Source organism: Chrysemys picta, chromosome 23 (assembly GCF_011386835.1).
Source record: "Chrysemys picta bellii isolate R12L10 chromosome 23, ASM1138683v2, whole genome shotgun sequence".
NCBI classification, from domain to species: Eukaryota; Metazoa; Chordata; order Testudines; family Emydidae; genus Chrysemys; species Chrysemys picta.
This window is the reverse complement of record NC_088813.1, coordinates 2184077-2203400: the sequence shown is the minus strand read 5'-3', so window position 1 is coordinate 2203400 and position 19324 is coordinate 2184077. Positions and strand designations below refer to the sequence as shown.

General features: G+C 45.4%; 1 protein-coding gene across 1 annotated transcript in view; it reads left to right on the top strand.

Annotated features, from left to right (window-relative positions):
- STX12 (syntaxin 12) overlaps positions 1–18924 on the top strand; it is a 29853-nt gene extending 10929 nt beyond the window's left edge. Inside the window, exons 3-9 of the mRNA XM_005286254.5 lie at positions 7654–7753; positions 11891–12028; positions 13070–13113; positions 14274–14379; positions 14926–14998; positions 15240–15322; positions 17321–18924. Coding sequence (XP_005286311.2) covers positions 7654–7753; positions 11891–12028; positions 13070–13113; positions 14274–14379; positions 14926–14998; positions 15240–15322; positions 17321–17413 — 637 coding nt within the window. The 3' untranslated portion in view covers positions 17414–18924. The remainder of the gene's footprint in view (positions 1–7653; positions 7754–11890; positions 12029–13069; positions 13114–14273; positions 14380–14925; positions 14999–15239; positions 15323–17320) is intronic.
- The last annotated feature ends 400 nt before the right edge of the window (positions 18925–19324 follow it).

The following is a 19324-nucleotide window of genomic DNA, read 5'->3' as shown; positions in this document are numbered from 1 at the left end:
AGTCCTTTTTTGATGGTCTCTTTCCCCCAAATGTAGCTAAAGCTGTTTCATAGAATCATAGAACTGGAAGGGCTGAGAGGTCATCTAGTCCAATCCCCTGCACTCAAGACAGGACTAAGTATTATCTACACTATCCCTGACAGGTGTTTGTCCAACCTGGTCTTAAAAATCCCCAATGATGGAGATTCCACAACTTTCCTAGGCAATTTATTCCAGTGCTTATCCACTCTGACAGAAAGATTTTCCTAATGTCCAACCTAAACCACCCTTGCTGCAACTTAAGCACATTGCTTCTTGTCCTATCCTCAGGGATTAAGAAGAACAATTTTTCTCCCTCCTCCTTGTAACAACCTTTTATATACTTCATGGATTATTGTTCTTCCCAAATCTTCCCAAAATTCCTCTGCCTTCTCGGGTAATGACTTCCCATGCCTTTTTTTTTTTTTTAAAGGGGGGAGGAATAGTTCAGTGGTTTGAGCATTGGCTTGCTAAACCCAGGGTTGTGAGTTCAATCCTTGAGAGGGCCACTTAGGGATCTGGGGCATAAATCTGTCTGGGGATTGGTCTTGCTTTGAGCAGGGGGTTGGACTAGATGATCTCCTGAGGTCCCTTCCAACCCGGATATTCTATGATTCACGCAAAGTTCAAAAGTCTTCACGAACTCCTGGCATTTCCTGTGGTTTTCAGTGTTAATAGCATTGATTTGGGGCTTGCTCCTAGGTTTTCCTCTATGTTGTTTCTCGGCTGTAATCTTCACTTTGCTAATAATCAAGGAGTGGTCAGTGTCACAATCAGCGCTGTGGAACGTGCGAGTGTTCTGCACTAAGGGTAGGTCTTTCCTCCTGACAATAACAAGATCTAATTGGTGCCTGTGGCCTGATCGTGGATGTCGCCATGACACTTTGTGGCACTCTTTTCCTGTAAAATATGAATTGGAAATGCACGTTTGTTTTGGGCGCAGAATTCAAGACGTCGTTGTCCGTTCTCATTCATCTTGCCAATGCCAAAATGTCCTAGGCAATCTGGCCATGAGTTGTTGTCTGCACCAACTCTTGCATTAAAGTCAGCAAGGAGGAAAAGTTGCTCAGTTGATGATATTCTTTTGATGACTTGATGCAAAGAGTCGTAAAATGTATCCTTCTCCTTGGGGTTAGATTTGAGTGTTGGTGCATAGGCACTAATGATGGTCACAGAGCCGATGGTCTTCTGAAGTTTAAGTGAGATGATACGCTCTGACTTCCCAATGGATGTTTCCAGGAGCTTTACCTACTTGTTTCTCACAGCGAAACCGACACCGTGCAGACGATTTTCTTCACTGCTTTTACCTTGCCAAAATAAGGTGTAATGGGTCTCTTGACAGAACCATTATCTGCAAGTCTTGTTTCCTGAAGTGCTGCAATATCAACATTGAGTGTGTACAGCTCACGGTCTATCAAAGCTGACTTCTGTATGCTGTTTGTGTATTGTAGGTCATCATTGGTCAATCCCGGACAAGTGGTCCTGACATTCCAGCTTCCAAGTTGGAAAGTTCTTGGTTTCTTATTTTTGTTAGGTGCAAGGTTTCAATCTGGATTTCAACTTTTGGTTTAGCCCCACCCACCCCAGGAGGCGGACAGACCATGGCGGGGTCAGCACTTGACTGTCCGGGGTCTGCCAACTTTGTGGCGAGCAGTGGTTGACCAATAGAACGCATGTATCAGAGGGGTAGCCGTGTTACACCATCACAGGACCTAACCAGATCAGCTACAACATCACCGGCTCATTCACCTGCACGTCCACCAATGTTATATATGCCATCATATGCCAGCAATGCCCCTCTGCTATGTACATTGGCCAAACTGGACAGTCACTACGCAAGAGGATAAATGGACACAAGTCAGATATCAGGAATGGCAATATACAAAAACCTGTAGGAGAACACTTCAACCTCCCTGGCCACACAATAGCAGATGTAAAGGTAGCCATCTTACAGCAAAAAACTTCAGGACCAGACTCCAAAGAGAAACTGTTGAGCTCCAGTTCATTTGCAAATTTGACACCATCAGATCAGGATTAAACAAAGACTGTGAATGGCTATCCAACTACAGAAGCAGTTTCTCCTCCCTGGGTGTTCACACCTCAACTGCTAGCAGAGCACCTCACCCTCCCTGATTGAACTAACCTCGTTATCTCCATACTGATTTATACCTGCCTGTGGAGATTTCCATTACTTGCATCTGAAGAAGTGAGGTTCTTACCCACGAAAGCTTGTGCTCCCAATACTTCTGTTAGTCTTAAAAGTGCCACAGGACCCTCTGTTGCTTTTTTCAATAGAACGCAGTGATTCCTCCCACCATTGAAGGTGACCTGTGGCGCCCTCCTCTACGCCAGTCAAGTGAGAGCTTATAACCCATAACTGCCACCTTCCATGTTGCGTCCAAATCTAAATGAAGGCTCCCTGGCTGCCTGCCTGGAAGGCTTTAGTCAGTTTCAGTTTCTACCTGTAGGCAAAGAGTCTTCTGGGTGGCCAGCCAGCAAACCAAAAGCTTCTGGTTTGGCTCTCCCCGAACAGAATTTTCTGGAAATCCCTTCCCATGAAAAATCTGATGGTTTTGACTTTCTCTTTTTGGGATGAAAAATTTGTCAGATGAAATCTGTTACAGGATGGGATTTCCAGTGACAAGGTTCCTACTTATAAAAGGGAGCCCCCTCTCTTCCTGTAGTCTCTGTTTTGTTATTCCGAGCTGCTCAGTACAAATCTGAGGGCTGCTATGTTTAATAGACACCTGGGTGGCTATCGAATATGTTTATAACATTCCATATGAAGTGCAGAACATTCTAAACTTTTTCAGAATGTAAGCAGGACGCAGCTGCCAATGCTTGAGTGCTTCAACTAGATCTTAGTTGATTTGATCTGGATTTAATGGCTGGATTAAATAACTAATCATTGGTGGCAGTCTAATGAATCTAGTTTCCAGTTAGTGTAGTTCTGTTATAGAAAAACCCTCAGCTTTCACTCGAAGGGATTATTGGTACTTAACAAATAGTGCTTTCTAGGGTGACGCTTCCAAGTGTATTGGTACAAAAATGCAGGGAAATCAGAGTCAACACAACCATCAAATTAACTTCTCAAGCATCACTATAGTTTACCTGCTGTGGGCTAGAATATGCAATTAGGCAACACAAACGCTACTAAACCTGACTGCTTAGTCCTGTACATCCATTGGGCTATATGGTTGATAGCTTTCTTCTTGGTGTCTTATGGGCATGCAATGAACTTATTGCCTAGTGCTTTTTTTTGTATCCCTTTCCTTCCTTTTCCCATCTTATGCTCTGACCCACCACTATGTTGTGTGTGCATGTGGCAGGAGAGTGAAACTCGTAGGAAGCTTAATCTATGCAGTGATAGCACTCTTGGTTAGTTAATTAATTAATTCCTTCCAAATCCTCCTTCCTAGGGCAGAAAACTCTACAAATTACAACAAGGTGTCTGGAAACTTTGTAACATGAATTTAATGTAGATCATATACTAGGCATACTAATGATGTGTGGAGTTTCCAGTGGTGAACTGTCTGGGTATGCTAAAGCAGAACTGTGTTTGTGCAACTAAGGACTTTTCATAGGTTATGGTTGGCTGTCTATTATAGAAGATCATGACTTCTTATAGCAAAGCATTCTGGGACCATCCTAACTTGCTGGGACAATAGTATTCATAGGCGCACCCAGTGTAACCACTAACTGAAGAGCCAATTTTCTTTTCTCTCTCTCCCCCTCTGCCCCCCCAATTGCCATGGCTTATGTGTGTCACTTTACGATGGGCATGGCAATCCTTGTTCATGGTCACCAAAATGAAAGCAAAACCACTAAGCAAAAATTGGGACCCAGTCAGCATTTAAAGAATTACACTTCTGTCTAAAAATGTTTTCCTTAGATGACTAGTGGAAAGATTTGAATAAGCAGCTATGCTGTGCACTTGATATTCTCATTCTTGCTGTTTTATGATGTGTGCCATTTTCCCAGGTTTTTTGTGTCCCTTACTGCAGGGGTTCTCAACCTTTTTCTTTCGGAGACCCCCTCCCAAAATGCTATAAAAACTCCACGGCCCACTTGCACCGCAATAATGGGGTTTCTGTGTATAAAAGCCAGGGCTGGTGTTAGGGGCAGGGGCGGCTCTAGGCACCAGCAAAGCAAGCATGTGCTTGGGGCAGCCCATTTGCAGGAGCGGCAGGGATCCAGCATGGGAGCTGAGAACCAACAGAAGGCCCTATAGAAAAGCCCAACCCATCTAACCCTCCTGTTCCCTGTCCCCTGACCACCCCCTCCCGGGACCCCTGCCCTAACTGCTCCCCAGGATCCCACCCCCTATCTAAGCCCCACTGGTCCTTGTCCCCTGATTGCCCCCTTCCGGGACCCCATCCCCCATCTAAGCGCCGCTGCTCCTTGTCCCCTGATCACCCTCTCCCGGGACCTCTGCCCCCCAGGACCCCACCCCCTATCTAAGCCTCCCTTCTCCTTGTCCCCAACTGCCCCCTCCTGAGACCCCCCCAACTTCCCCCCTAGAACCCCACCCCCTACCTGTCCCCTGACAAACCCCTGGGACTCCCATGCCTATCCAACTGCTGCCTGTCCCCTGACTATCCCCCCGAACCCCTGACCCATCTAACCCCCGACCCATCTAAGCCCCCTTCTCCCTGCCCCTGACTGCCCCCTCTGAACCTCCGCCCCATCCAACCCCCCTCTCCCTGTCCCGTGACTGCCCCCATGGAACCCCCTACCCCTTCTCGAACCCCCCCAGCCTCCTTACCGTGCCACTCAGATCAGCGTGTCTGGCTTCGCGCAGCGCCAGACACGCTGCTGCATACATGCTGCCGTGCTCCCCTGCGGAGCCACAGCTCAATTTGGGCAGCTGTTACTTCATTTCTCCCAAAGCAAATATACTGATCCACTGTAACTTGCTGTAGAAAAAAGTAGGATAAAATTGAGCAAGAAATGCTTCCCAGTGGTTATTAGGACTGGAATTGCTATTTTCAACAGCCATTGCTTTTTTGTTTGTTTGTTTGTTTGTTTAAAAGGAAGACAGTGATATTGCATTGGCAAATTCCCCATAGAAAGAAAGAGTGGAACAAAAGAATAATAAAGGCACCTCAACTTTTCCTCATTTATGTAGGACAGCCTTATAATATGCATCCAGTTATCCTCCAATCACACAAGCTGAAAATTGTTCCACTTTACTGCAGTTCTGTAACCTTATGGGAACCAATCCTGTCTGTGTTCTGTGCACATCTAAAATTCCTGCTGAGTGATCTGCCCTGGGAGTGAGTTATCAGTGACCCAGGGCTGTGGTGGAAGGAGGGTGCAGGTGGGGGGGAGAACCGAGGGCTGGGATGGCAGGAGGTGTGTGTGTGGGGCAATGGTTGGGGGGTAGGAGGGAGCCCAAGGCTGGGGCGGCAGGGGTGTGTGTGGGGGGGGAGAGCCCAGGGCTGGGGCGGCAGGGGGGTGTGGGTCGGGGGGGGGGGGAGAGCCTAGGGCTGGGGCGGCAGGGGGGTGTGGCGAGGAGCCCAGGGCTGGGCCGGGGGGCAGCCAAAATTTTTTTTGCTTGGGGTGGCAAAAAACCTAGAGCCAGCCCTGGTTAGGGGGTAGCAAGCAGGCCACTTGCCTGGGGATCCTCATGCCATAGGAGCCCCAACAAAGTTACATTGCTCAGATTTCGGCTTCAGCCTCAGGTGGAAGGGCTCAGGGCCTGGGCTTCAACCCCATGCAGCAGGGCTTCGGCTTTCTGCCCTGGGCCCCAGTGAGGCTAATGCTGGCCCTGCTTGGTGGCCCCCCTAAAACCTGCTCACAGCCCCCCAGGGGGCCTTGGACCCCTGGTTGAGAACCGCTGCCTTACAGCAATAAGGAGTAAAGAAACATCTTAGTGACTGCTGAACTACAAGGTTTGGTAGGGGCTCTAGAGCAGATGTAGAAACTGAAACGACCTTAAATACTATTTTTTAATGTAGCTAGGTTGTGTCCCCTTTAAGTAACATGTCAACAAAATATGTGCAAACTGAAGCTACAAATGCACCCTAATACAAAAGTTAGAAGTCAGTTCCTCCTGTCACCTTGAGCAAAGGAAGGTGCTGTCTGCTATGCAGTGTTTATAACGCCTGCAAGTCCTTACTGAGGAAATGGTCCTTGGGACTTGTCAGGTAAAGACTATTCTAGTTATTTGATTCTGATACGAATAAGCTTCTGCAGGCTCTTTAAGAATTCTCTTCCCTCTTGGCATGGGAACTCCTGGGGAGGAGGGATAGCTCAGTGGTTTGAGCATTGGCTTGCTAAACCCAGGGTTGTAAATTCAATCCTTGAGGGGGCTATTTAAGGATCTGGGGCAAAAATCTGTCTGGGGATTGGTCCTGCTTTGAGCAGGGGGTTGGACTAGATGACCTCCTAAGGTCCATTTCAACCCTGACATTCTATGATTATTTAGTGCAGGGGTCAGCAACCTTTCAGAAGTGGTGTGCCAAGTCTTCATTTATTCACTCTAATTTAAGGTTTTGCGTGCCGGTAATACATTTTAACGTTTTTAGAAGGTCTCTTTCTATAAGTCTATATTCTATAACTAAACTAGTGTATGTAAAGTAAACAAGGTTTTCAAAATGTTTAAGAAGCGTCATTTAAAATTAAATTAAAATGCTGATCTTACACCACCAGCCTGCTCAGCTCGCTGCCAGCCTGGGGTTCTGTTCACCTAGGCTGGCAGAGGGCTGATCAGGGCCTGTGGCCGGGACCCCAGACCGGGGGGGGGGCCGGGTTTCAGGGGTCAGGGCAGAGGGCTGGGGGAGGTGTAGGGCAGAAGGCTGGGTGTGTGTTGGGGTGTGCAGGGTGCAGGGCAGAAGGCTGGGGGTATGGGGGGGTGCAGGGCAGAAGGCTGAGTGTGGGGGGGGTTCAGGGCAGAGGGATGGGGCTGTGGGGGTGCAGGGCAGAAGGCTGGGTGTGTTGGGGTGGGGAGGTTCACGGCAGAGGGCTGGGGAGTGTGGGGGGTCCAGGGCAGAAGGCTGGGGTGCTCGGCTCGTGGGGGTGCTCCCAGCCCCCTGCCCTGAGCAGCTCAGGGCAGGGGGCTGGAAGGGATATGCCCTGTTCCACCCCCTTCCCCCAGGCTCCGTCCCTACCTCTCTCTCCGTTCCCTATGGAGCTGTGTGCACACTGCCGCTCTTCCCCCTCCCCCTCGCTAGGGCCATCAGCTGATTGGCGCAGGGACAGAGAGGAGGATGGGCAGGAAAGCACCACTGGGGGAAGAATAGGGGAGGGAGGAAGCTTGGCTGCCGCAGAACCAAGCTTCTGCCTCCTGCCCCCGCAGGGGAGAGCGGTGGGCGGGGGGGCTGAGTGGGGCTGGGAGCTGGGACCGCGGCAGGGAGCTGCATGCCACTCAAAATCGGCTCACGTGCCGTGTTTGGCATGTGTGCCGTAGGTTGCCGACCCCTGATTTAGTGCCATAAGTGCAGGTGGAACTTCCTGGGATAACCTGACAGTTTTAAACATAGCGCTGCAATCATTTGAATTGTCATAATGTGCCACTTAAATGTGCATGATTTTGGAACCCTTATGTGGTACAGTGACAAATGTTAATTGTTTGGAAACTATACTAATAAATTAGTTCAGAGGAAACTACATAAGCTTGTATTTTTATTTTAGACAACAGTTACAGCATTCTGCAAACCGGCTCGCCAAGGAGACAAACGAGTACCTAAAGGAGCTGGGATCTCTGCCACTTCCCTTATCTGCTTCTGAACAGGTTTGTGGGGTGAAGCTTTAGTGGAAAGGAAGAAAAATTATCCTAATATTTTTTTAAGAAAGAAACACAATAACTAGCAAATCTAGGTAATCTGATAGGGTGGCCTCTGTCTAAAGAGAACAGAGAGCACCTGAAGAAGTGAGGTTTTTTACCCAGGAAAGCTTATGCACAAATATATCCGTTAGTCTTTAACGTGCCACCAGACTCCTCGTTGTTTTTGTGGATACAGACTAACACGGCTACCCCCGATACAGAATTGTATAGGGATGCTTTAAAATGGTGAGTGAAGCCAGGGAGTTCTCAGTGCCCCATCTCGCTTGTGTCTGTAGAACACAAACTTTGACTTTCGGCATGCATGGATTTCTGTGCTGAGACTGAATCCCAAAAGACATTGGAACACAACCTGCATCTATGATCATTCTGTCACAGTGATGTGACAGGCTTCTTGGTATAGTGTAAACTAGGAAGGCTTCTTGTAACAAAGAGGGTCTTTAATCCATTGGCATCCTGATCAGCAGCTGTCTCATGGGTTTACCATGGCTGAATGATCCTGGAACCTCCGAGTTCTAATTCTGGCTCTGCCATTGAGAGCTTGCCCACAATGGACATTACTGCACAGCAAGCCAGGGTGTGACTCTACAGCGCACCAGCTTGCTGCACACTTATATCCCATGTGGACACTGTTGCAGTGCAATGGGAGTTCCACAGTGCACTCATAGTGTACCACCACTTCAAATAGCAGTATGTCAGAGGGCATCCATAGATTAAACCTCACAACGGAAATTAGACCAAAGTATTACAGCCAACAGCTAGGTTCCCTGTAAGCTGCGCGGCCGTGCAACAGGCTATTTAGGGCTGCGCAGGTCCCCCAGCCCAGCCCCTCCTGAGGCGGCAAAAAAGCCAGAGCCGGCCCTGATAGGCAATGTAAAATTGTACCAAAATGCTGCATATTGGAGCATTTGTTGGCCAACATCAAGTCTCTTTATAATTCTAATGTGCATTTGAATGCCCTTGCCTTTCCGTGGGAAGGTAGTGGGAAGCTCTAGTCATCTTATGAGGTTCCCTGCCCAAAGACCTCGAGCACATGACTTACGAGGAGAGGCTGAGGGAACTGGGATTGTTTAGTCTGCAGAAGAGAAGAATGAGGGGGCATTTGATAGCTGCTTTCAACTACCTGAAAGGGGGTTCCAAAGAGGATGGATCTAGACTGTTCTCAGTGGTACCTGATGACAGAACAAGGAGTAATGGTCTCAAGTTGCAGTGGGGGAGGTTTAGGTTGGATATTAGGAAAAACTTTTTCACTAGGAGGCTGGTGAAGCACTGGAATGGGTTCCCTAGGGAGGTGTTGGAATCTCCTTCCTTGGAGGTTTTTAAGGTCAGGCTTGACGAAGCCCTGGCTGGGATGATTTAGTTGGGGATCGGCCCTGCTTTGAGCAGGGGTTGGACTAGATGACATCCTGAGGTCCCTTCCAACCCTGAGATTCTATGATTCTATCTAACACACAACAAAAGGTAACACATCTCCATGGGAACTAAGAAGACAGGCCTGGCATAAACAAAATATAAACCTTAAATAGATAAGCCCCAAGCTCTCTCCTGCTGAATTTTGTGATAAAGGATGCAGTTTTGAGCCTTGACTGAAAGGGTGATGCTCATGAGCTGAGGCATATCCATGGGAAGAGTGCTCGATGAAGGAAAATCTTGTCAGCCATCCTCTTCAAAATGCCATTACGGGATGATCTGCAGCAGCAGATGTTGCCTCAACCTGATCCTAAATTTAAAGGCTTAAATACCAGTTGTTAGTAAGACTGAAATTCCATGCTCTGTATAGTCATTCAACATGTGCAATTCAGTTTCCCTCTAGTGGACAAGAAGTCCTTGACAAGTTATGCTGCCATATGGATAGGGCCCTACCAAATTCACAGCCGTGAAAAACACATCACAGCCCATGAAATCTGGTCTCCTACCATTAAATCTGGTCTCTTGTGTGCTTTTACCCTATACTATACAGATTTCACGGGGGAGACCAATGTTTCTCAAATTGGGGTCCTGACCCAAAAGGGAGTTGCAGGGGGATTGCAAGTTATTTTAGGGGGGCTGCAGTATTGCCTCCCTTATTTCTGCGCTTTCAGAGCTGGGTGGCCGGAGAGCGGCAGCTGGTGGCCGGGCACCCAGCTCTGAAGGCAGCACCCTGCCAGCAGCAGTGCAGAAGTAAGGGTGGCAATACCATACCATGACACCCTTACTTCTGCACTGCTGCCTTTAGAGCTGGGCAGCCAGAGAGCTGCGGCTGCTGACTGAGGGCCCAGCTCTGCAGGCAGCAGCGCAGAAGTAAGGGTGGCAATACCATACCATGCTGTCCTTACCTCTGTGCTGCTGATCGCGGTGGCTCTGTCTTCAGAGCTGGGCTCCCAGCCAGCAGCCGCCGCTCTCAAGCTGCCCGGCTCTGAAGGCTGCGCCACTGTAGTAGTACTGCAACGCTCTCCCCCCCCCCCATAACTTTGCGATCCCCTCCCCACAACTTCTTTATGGGTCAGGATCCTTAAAATAACAACACTGTGAAATTTCAGACTTAAATAGCTGAAATCATGAAATTTACTATTTTTAAAATCCTATCGCCGTGAAATTGACCAAAATGGACTGTGAATTTGGTAGGGCCCTACATATGGAGTAGTAGTTGCAATATGTGAATGTCTCTTGCTGGAAGTGCCAATAATTATTTTTCAGCATCCCAGCCAAGAGTTCATGAAAGCCTGAATCAGTATGGCAAGATTCGTCCCGGAAGAAAGGACTGCAACTTTTAACTATCTGAACAGGCTTCATGGGATTATGCTACTGCATCAAATGCCTTCTCATAAAACTGTTTGAAAAGTTATTCATATTTGCTTAATGGGAATGTTGAAATGTGGATAAGAACTGACTGAAGGATCATAAACTGGGTAATAAACAGTACTGTCTCAAGTTGTAGGAAACCTGCATAGTGGGTACCACACAAATCTGCCCTGATCTTAGTTAACATCCTTAATGATCTGGAAGAGGGGCGTGCATGGCACATTTAATGAAACTAGTACATGATACAAAAAAAGGGAAGAGCTCAACCCTAATGAGGACAGAAATCAACCAAACTAAACAAATATGAGAAATATGGAAAAAGTAAAATGAGACTTGCCTTGGAGGGAAATATAGCTAATAAATCTGGAGAAAAACAAGAAGAAACAAAGAGAAGGAAAGCAGTAATCCCACGAGATTAAGGGATAATAGACCGCAAACTAAATGCAATCTTGTATTGTGGAAAATGCAGCACTCTAGGGGCTTGTCTACACTATGGATGCAACAGCAGCACAGCTATGGTGCTGAAGTGTGGACACTTCCTACAGCAACGGAAGGGTTTTCCATCACTGTATTAAATCCACCTCCCCGAACAGTGATCGCTAAATAAATGGAAGCATTCTTCCATCAACCTAGCCACGTCTACAGCAGGGGTTAAGTCGGTGTAGCTATAGTGCTTAATGATGTGAAATTTTCACACTCCTGAATGATGTAGGAAGTAGCTATGCTGACCTAAATTTTAAGTGGACCAGTCCCAGGGCTGCATACAGAGGCAGTTTATGGAACAGGAAGGTCAGTCCCCATGTACAGCTCTGTTGTAATCATATAGGGAACACGCTATTCCATATGAAAAGAAATATTGACAAAGTAGAGGGAACTTGAAGAAAGTCGCTGACCATCCTCCAGCTTTTGTAGGATTCACTTGCCAGGAAAAGATGGGGTTAAATTCTTCTAACTTGACTAAATGAGTTACTGAGGGAAATGCAGGGGACTTAGGCCTACAGGTATCTGAATCTTGTTAACCTAAGGAGAGTGGTTGATTATTTAGTGCAGTCCATGTGGTATGACTAGGAATAATGGGTTGCAATGTACTAGATTCTGGAAGTGTCTGCAGGAAAGTTTCCTCGCTCTCTAAATGTAAAGCTAAACTAGAGAACCCCATGGTAGGGAATGATCTGGCATTGGCAGGGGCTGGACTGGGTAATCTGTCTGAACACTGGAGATAGGGGCCTCCTGAAGCTCCATGCTTTGTGGATTGTCTCGTCAGTAGATATTTGAATAACTAGTTATCTTATTTCAAATCTTTAGCGCCAACAGAAATTGCAGAAGGAGCGTTTAATGAATGACTTCTCTGCGGCCTTAAATAACTTCCAGGCAGTGCAGAGAAGAGTGTCTGAGAAGGAGAAGGAAACTGTAGCCAGGGCACGGGCTGGCTCTCGTCTCTCGGTAAGTATTTTAAGAGGAGTTGTATAATAAGATCAGCGAGCTCTGAAGTCTTTATTACAAAGGCACCTTTCACTCAAATATTTGGACTTCTGTGACAAACGAAAATGTGCATGTTTGTATTTTGTGGGTGGTGGACACCGAACTATTGAGATCGATCAGCTCATATGTATGCATGGCTGAAGACTTCAGAACTGTCAGTCTGCACTGTCACTGAGCAGTGTCTGTGTACTAGCTCTTTGTACTCTGAAGCACAGAAGGCCAAAAGTCTCTCAGTGTCTTGCCTGCTCACAATAGTGGAGGGGGAGGAGGAAAGTCAGGCATGTGCAGGTATATGTGGAGAGGGGAACCAAAGCACCGCTGGTAGGCCTGCAATAAGACTGTCAACACTGGCCTATAGCTCTCTAAAAATACCTCTTAAATTTTGTCCGACCTTGAGCTGCCTCTTGACAGACACTCTCTCCATCTCCCTTTTCCCCTTCCCTTGAGCCCCCTTTGTCCAACTGCTTCCTCAGTGCAATTTCCAATTTTCTTCCTATCCATGGTTGGTTAAATCCTGTTCTGGTGATATTGTCTCTTTCTCTTGTAAGTCCCTGTGATTACTAAGAAGCATTCCTAATAAAATGGACAACCAAAGCATTTTTTTTTCAATCCCTCTTGCCCACTTCCTCCCCTGCTTTGTCTAATCCCCTTGGAATATTGATTCGTAATTCTGTTCCCTTGCTGAAGTTTGTCATAATCCATGAGCTGATGGCTTTAGAAGTAAATGCACCAAAACACTTATTGTATGTGGATAAAGGAATTGACAAGCAATTACAAAGGACTTAAGCAGACTTTTTAGGGGGCCCCTTTCAGTGGCCTCTGACTTGCAGTGCCCCTGTAGCTTATGTCTAAAAACCAAAGTAACACAAGCATCTTAAAGGTACTCACACTAGTACGTTACAACTCTTCAGCTCCGTATAGTAAGTGTCCTACCTTGCTGTGGTTGGCTGTGTCCATGATGCCTGCAGTTTGTGACAGTAATGAGCCATTCCTCTCTTCCAGACTGATGAGAGACTCAAAGAGGAGCAGCTGGTCTCGTTTGATAGGTAACAACTACCCCTTGCATTCCCGGGATGCATTTTATCACTTCCATCTCTGTGTAATTAACACGTTACTACAAGAAACTACATTAATGCAGCATTATCACTGAACTTGGTGCATAGAGTCCAAGAAACCCAATTCCTACACCATATAAAACATTTCCGTATGTAGTTAGTTTGTAAACCTTATTGTGGTGGTATACAGCTTCCAAACATTAAACTATTTCAAAACTAGGCTACTTCACATGTTGGCTGTTGGCCCTCCCAGAAATAATTAGCATCTCTTAATGTATTTTGGCACTCTGAGGTCTTGAAACTTACTAGCTAGCGAAAACTGCTGGAGGGTTGTGCACTAACTCAGACATGGAATCTTGGTACACCTTTCCAAAGTATTTACTTTTGAGTGGAGAAGCAGGAGGACACCTCTCCTCATCCTAAATGTGTGAAAACAGGGTCTTGTATTGCACTTGCTGGTTTGTCCATATAGTGCCTAGCCTGTACAATGCCATTACTAATGCTGTCTCTCCAGGATGCAGGTGATTTGGGAGTGGGGATGACTGGCTTGCTTTAACATCTCTGCTGGTGGGTTTTTTTTTCATTTGCAGTTCTTGGGTAGTGGACTAAAATACCATGGGCTTTATTTTGACCTCCAATGCCATGGATCCAGTAGGTATCATTCAACCCAGACCCATGCATGGCATGCTCTGCCTAGTACTCAAAACAACATGCTTGCAGGTTGCCTTCCATAAAGACTTCCATCTGTGCCTTTTGTTCTTTGGGTGCCCTATAAACAACACACAGCCCCAAACACAATAGGAAATACAAAGTTTCCCAGTATATAGCCATAAGGAACACTTACATCTTAGAACAAAGCATCCTACACAAACCAACTTTTAATTTCTTTACTGAGATTTTGAAGTATCCTTATGCAAAACCCACTCTTCAGCCCTTCAGTAACCTGTCATCACTAGTCCAATTTGTCTCGAAGTTCAACTGTAATACCAGAATCTATCTACTTGTACTAAAGGTTTAAATCCACTCCTGATTTGTTTTTTTTTGTCCCCGGGGGAAGCTTTCTATAATTCACTGGCATTGTGGCATGAATGGGGAGTGGAAGTATCTACTGCTCAGGAGGAACAGGCTCTTAGTCTGTGTTCTTTCTGCAGTAATGAAGACTGGAATCAAATGCAGTCTCAAGAAGAAGATGTAGCAATAACTGAACAGGACCTTGAACTCATTAAAGAGAGGGAAACGGCAATCAGGCAGTTGGAGGTGAGCTCGAGAGCCTATCATTCGCAGCCCTGTCCTAAATAAAAGGGCCAGGTAATGTGCTCTAGGCTCGTCTATTTGTGGGGAGGGATCAAGAGAGCTGGGAGTTCAGTAGGCCCAGAGCTCCTTCTAGAGACGCTGATGTGAGTGACCTCCTAGCTGAAGAGGGCTGTGTGCAGGTTCCTCCAGCACCCATCAGCGATGCTCCAAAGATGGTAGGAGTGACACCTTAATAAAAATGTTCATATGAATCCCGCACTGTGCTAATTACTAGTGCCCTGGGACAGCCACTGAATACCCATGAAGCTTGCTCTCTGCTGTAGTTGGTGTATAAGTCTTGAAAGCTTTCATCTCTCATGAGGTAGAAAAATCTGTTACCACAACCACTGAAAATCAACATCCATGTAGGATGGGAATTTTTTTATAGAGGGTGTTTAGTCTGTTAAGCCTTGGGCAGTATTCCTAAGATGGACCTTTGAGCAAAGAAGAAACTAGCTTTGGAAAAATATAATCTATACCTGTTGTAACTTGTCAAACTGTTGTCTTCAGGCAGACATTTTGGATGTCAATCAGATATTTAAGGATTTAGCTATGATGATTCATGATCAAGGAGACATGATTGGTAAGTACACTTGGACAACAGATGCTCTGAAATATAACTCCTCTCTTTTATCTGGCTTTATTCTACACCTATTCCACATTTTAAAGTCAATGTATATGGAAAAACTGAGAGTGGCTGATTTAAACCATTGCAGCTATTCTATATAAATGCCATATGATAGCATATTCTGTTAATCTTTAATTCTGCAGTTCTGAATTGACTTTTAATATAACTTGAGTTCTCTCCCCTTACACTTGTGTAGATAGCATAGAAGCAAATGTGGAAAGTTCAGAAGTGCACGTGGAAAGAGCCAGTGAACAGTTACAGAGAGCTGCTTATTATCAGGTAAACTCTTTTGTGTGCTTTGCACTGTCATACATATTGACCGGTGCTATCGCCATATTGCACAGAACAAGGCAAACATACCCACTTCTGCAGCCAGTCAGGCAAGTCTCACAAAACTAGCAGGAGCTGAGGTGGGACTAACTCTTCTAATGAACACCATCTCCAGGAAAAGATGCTGCCACGTGTACTACTTGGCTTATCAATAAGATACTAGAAATTAACCATGGGTTCCCTTTGGGACCCCTCTACTCAGCCTTCTCCATCATGCAGGGGATATAATGGGGGGTGCATAGACCTGGAGAATAGCTGAAGGTAGCTGCTGGGTTTTGTCTTCAGTACTGCATTTTTAAAAAAAAAACAGATATTAAAAGATAATGGAGAACATTCCTTAGCAGAGGCAGGTTATGTGTTACAGTGGAAACATTACAAGGCTGATCTTCAGACTGATACAGTAAATCTGTGAGTTTACCAGCCCAGGCAAAAATTTACTACCCAATACTTAACATAGATACCAACACACACAACCCCATTCACAAAAAAACTTAACAGCTGATTTCTTTCCCACCCACTCCTTGACATAGTGTCCCACCACATGCCTCAACTTGCATCATCTTGCCATTTGCTGCTCAGTTCCCCCCCCCCCCCCCCCCAGCCTACTTGGTCACCACCCACTCATCCATTCTTCCCCCTTGCACCTGAACAGTCATCAGTTCTTTTTCCTGACCTACCAAATCTCTCTCAGCAACTTTTCAAAGCCCCTCATTTTGGCCACTTTGATTAGATCTCTAGTGTTGGCCTGATGGCATGCACCTGTCCTCCTGCCTGCCGTGCTTGCAGTTCAAGAGCCTGTGGCAGGACTACGGTTCTGCTTCAGCTGCTCCCTTGTGTAGAGAGGCTATGGCTAAGGAACTGAGCATGCTTGGTTCAGGGGAGGAGACATATGGAGACGGGTAAGAAGAGGCTACAGTGCAGTAGAGCAGCAGTGGTCTGATCCTGGCTTCAGCTGTGAGGAAGGAAAAGGGCCCATGCTAGTGGCGGTAGCTGTACCTCTGCTTGCTCTCGACCTGAACTACAGTATTGGAGCTCCCACTCCAACAGAACAGAATAGCAGCTGCTCTCGCCATCCAGCAGCTTGCGATATCATTGTGTCCTAGGACTTCTTCACAATTTCACAAACACCAGGGCTGGACTCTTCAACATAGGAGTTTAGAATCTGCATGCGTTGTAGGCATTGGTCATACTTACCTACACACAGTCGGAGGTTTCCCAAGGCAAGTGAGACTCTATAAGGCTGCAGTGGGTAAACTTTAAAACAGCTGCACGTCTGTGTTCATGACCGGGTATATTACAAGCCTCCAGGTCAGGATGGGGATAGAGTACAATGCAGAGAGCAGAGGCCATTACATCAAAGAGCAGAAATCGTGGCTCATGAATTCACCCACACATCATTTGCATAGTTCCAAGAAGCTTCTTGTAACAGCCAGTTCAGGCACACAAGGGGAGGCGCAATACACAGGTAAATTGGTTATTTGATCATGCCTTATTGATGCCCTCAAAGAATCCTAATAGCTGGGAGAGGTATGACTTCTGTACAAGTCATGCCGGTGTGTTCTATCATAGCATGGTCTGCTAGGCATTTTAAAACGCAAGCTTGCTCGCTTTCCACTATTGTTTCAGCCAGCTTCAAGTACGGCTCACTCTTTTTTGACAGCAGCAGGAGTTGAGTCCAACCGTGTTCTGACTGCATCACCTCCTAGTTCTATATGCTGTTAACCCTGAGCATTTTTGGTTTGAGTCCATAAAGCACACTGATTTAAACAAAGTGTAATCTGTTCTCTGGGAATTTTTTCCATTCTCCTCCTGAGCCAGGATAGATGTGCTGTGCTTCTACTTTCGCTGCTGTCTCCTGTCCAGAACTCTGTAATTAGCCGAACTCATTCAGTCTTCTGTCATCTGCTGTTTTAGTGTCAATATTTTTTGTTCTATTTCTTTCAATAGAAGAAATCTCGTAAGAAGATCTGCATCCTGATTCTTGGCCTTGCTGTGGCTTCTGTAATCTTAGGACTCGTTATCTGGCAGGCAACAAAATGAAGTCCTCATAAGGAGTCTAATTTCATTGCAGAGTTTTCCCCTGGGAAAACAGGCTAACAAGTCTTGGAAATGAATTGACCACCTTGAGGGAGCACAAACCAGAATGTCCTCTAGTAATAGATTTAGAAACTAACATGCAGATAACTACTTGGAATTAGTGAACAATGGAGAACAGTATTTATCAGTTTATGTACAAATTCTATTGCTTTATGTAACTAAACTATCTTGTATTTTTTTGCTTTCTGTATTGTATTATGATTACTCCCTGTCCCAACTGTATCTTGAAGAATGTGATCAGTAATTGGAGATGTCTTGTTTTGGACAAGTGGCACTACAATTCTTCTAACATGTTTATATGTATAGTTATACTTTGTAGGAGTGATGCAAATAGGAATTACTTCCAAAGAGTGCACAGTGCTGATTCTCACTTTACCTTGACTCACCAATTCCTAAAATCTCTAATATCTGCCCCATGGTTTGATTAGTCTCCAGGTGGCCATAGCTCTTAACTCTTCTAGAGAAACTTTACCATTACATTTTTGAATGGTAAGGATTAAAATGCATGAGTACTGAAGTTGGAACCACTAGTGGGCTCAGTGACTGATCAGTTTAGACTATAGATAATGGTAACTATTTTTATTAATGTTTGGTGGTGGGTTTTTTCACATCAGTGTTTGTGGTGACAATGCAGCATTTAACATAACATTCTCTAACAATATATTCTTTCCTAGTGAGACTATAGCTGGTGGCTTACTGTTATCAAACACTTAAATCTTCCCACTCGGCACTGCCACCACTTGTGTAGAATTAAAAAATGGCTATTGAAACATGCCCTATGGCATAGGCAACCCTAAAATCTGGAGCTACACATTTAGTTTGTAACTAGTTAATGTGACAACTTCACATTTATAATGGTGATGAGAGCCATGCAAGGTTGGAAAGTGAGCCCAAGGGTTTATTGAACTTTCTGGTTTGCATTCACCCAAACTAAATTGTTTAGAAATGACCCTTGAAAAGCTCTGTTAGTAGTTAGCAATGTGGAACTCGTACTAGAACAGATGGTATGCATTTTATGAACAAATACCAGTTATGAACATCTAATACTCTTAATCTTCTGTTCATAAGAATTTGGTTTAGTAAATCAATAGTAGTTTTAGAATGGCAGAAGGCATTGCTTGACTAAGTCTTTCTATGGAAGAGATCTCTGGTTCTACTTAGTGTTCTGTAATGGGGCTGGATAGCACTTACCTGCCACCCCCAGTCCTCAAGGTGGTTCTGAACTGAAATGCACTGATGGAAAAAGAAGATTCTAGCTAAAGCTCATCATTGTGTGGTTAACTGCAGCATACTGGCCCATTTTGTATTTAATCTTTATTCCATGTCTGTCTTAGTTAAAATACTAAACTAAATGTGAAAACTGCAGAGGGAATGTGTTGTCATAATTGCACAATTTTTTGCACTATTGCACCATCATTCCATCCAATAACTGTCAATAAACATTTTAAAAAGTCTTTGATCAATCGTCTTTCTCATACAATTTGAAGTGTAAACAAACTCCTTGTGCTGGAGAAAATGATACTTAGTCTCTAAAGCTGCAAAACCTATTTCTTGAAGTTGACCTATCTAGGTAGGGTAGAAGGCTGTCTTCATTCCAACCACTCTTGCTCATGGCATTTCCACTGTTCATTTCTGTAGTGTAGTTAAAGGTAATGTAAAGTGAGCAATAACTCACCTTTATGTGGAGGTGTACAAGATTTCCATGCTGAAACTCTGTTGATTACACTTCAGTTAAAAGTAAACTGAACTTGGCCTCTTACTGAACATTGTCTAGATAATAGTCCTGCCTTGAGTGCAGGGGACTTGACTAGATGACCTCTCAAGGTCCCTTCCAGTTCTGTGATTGTATCATGT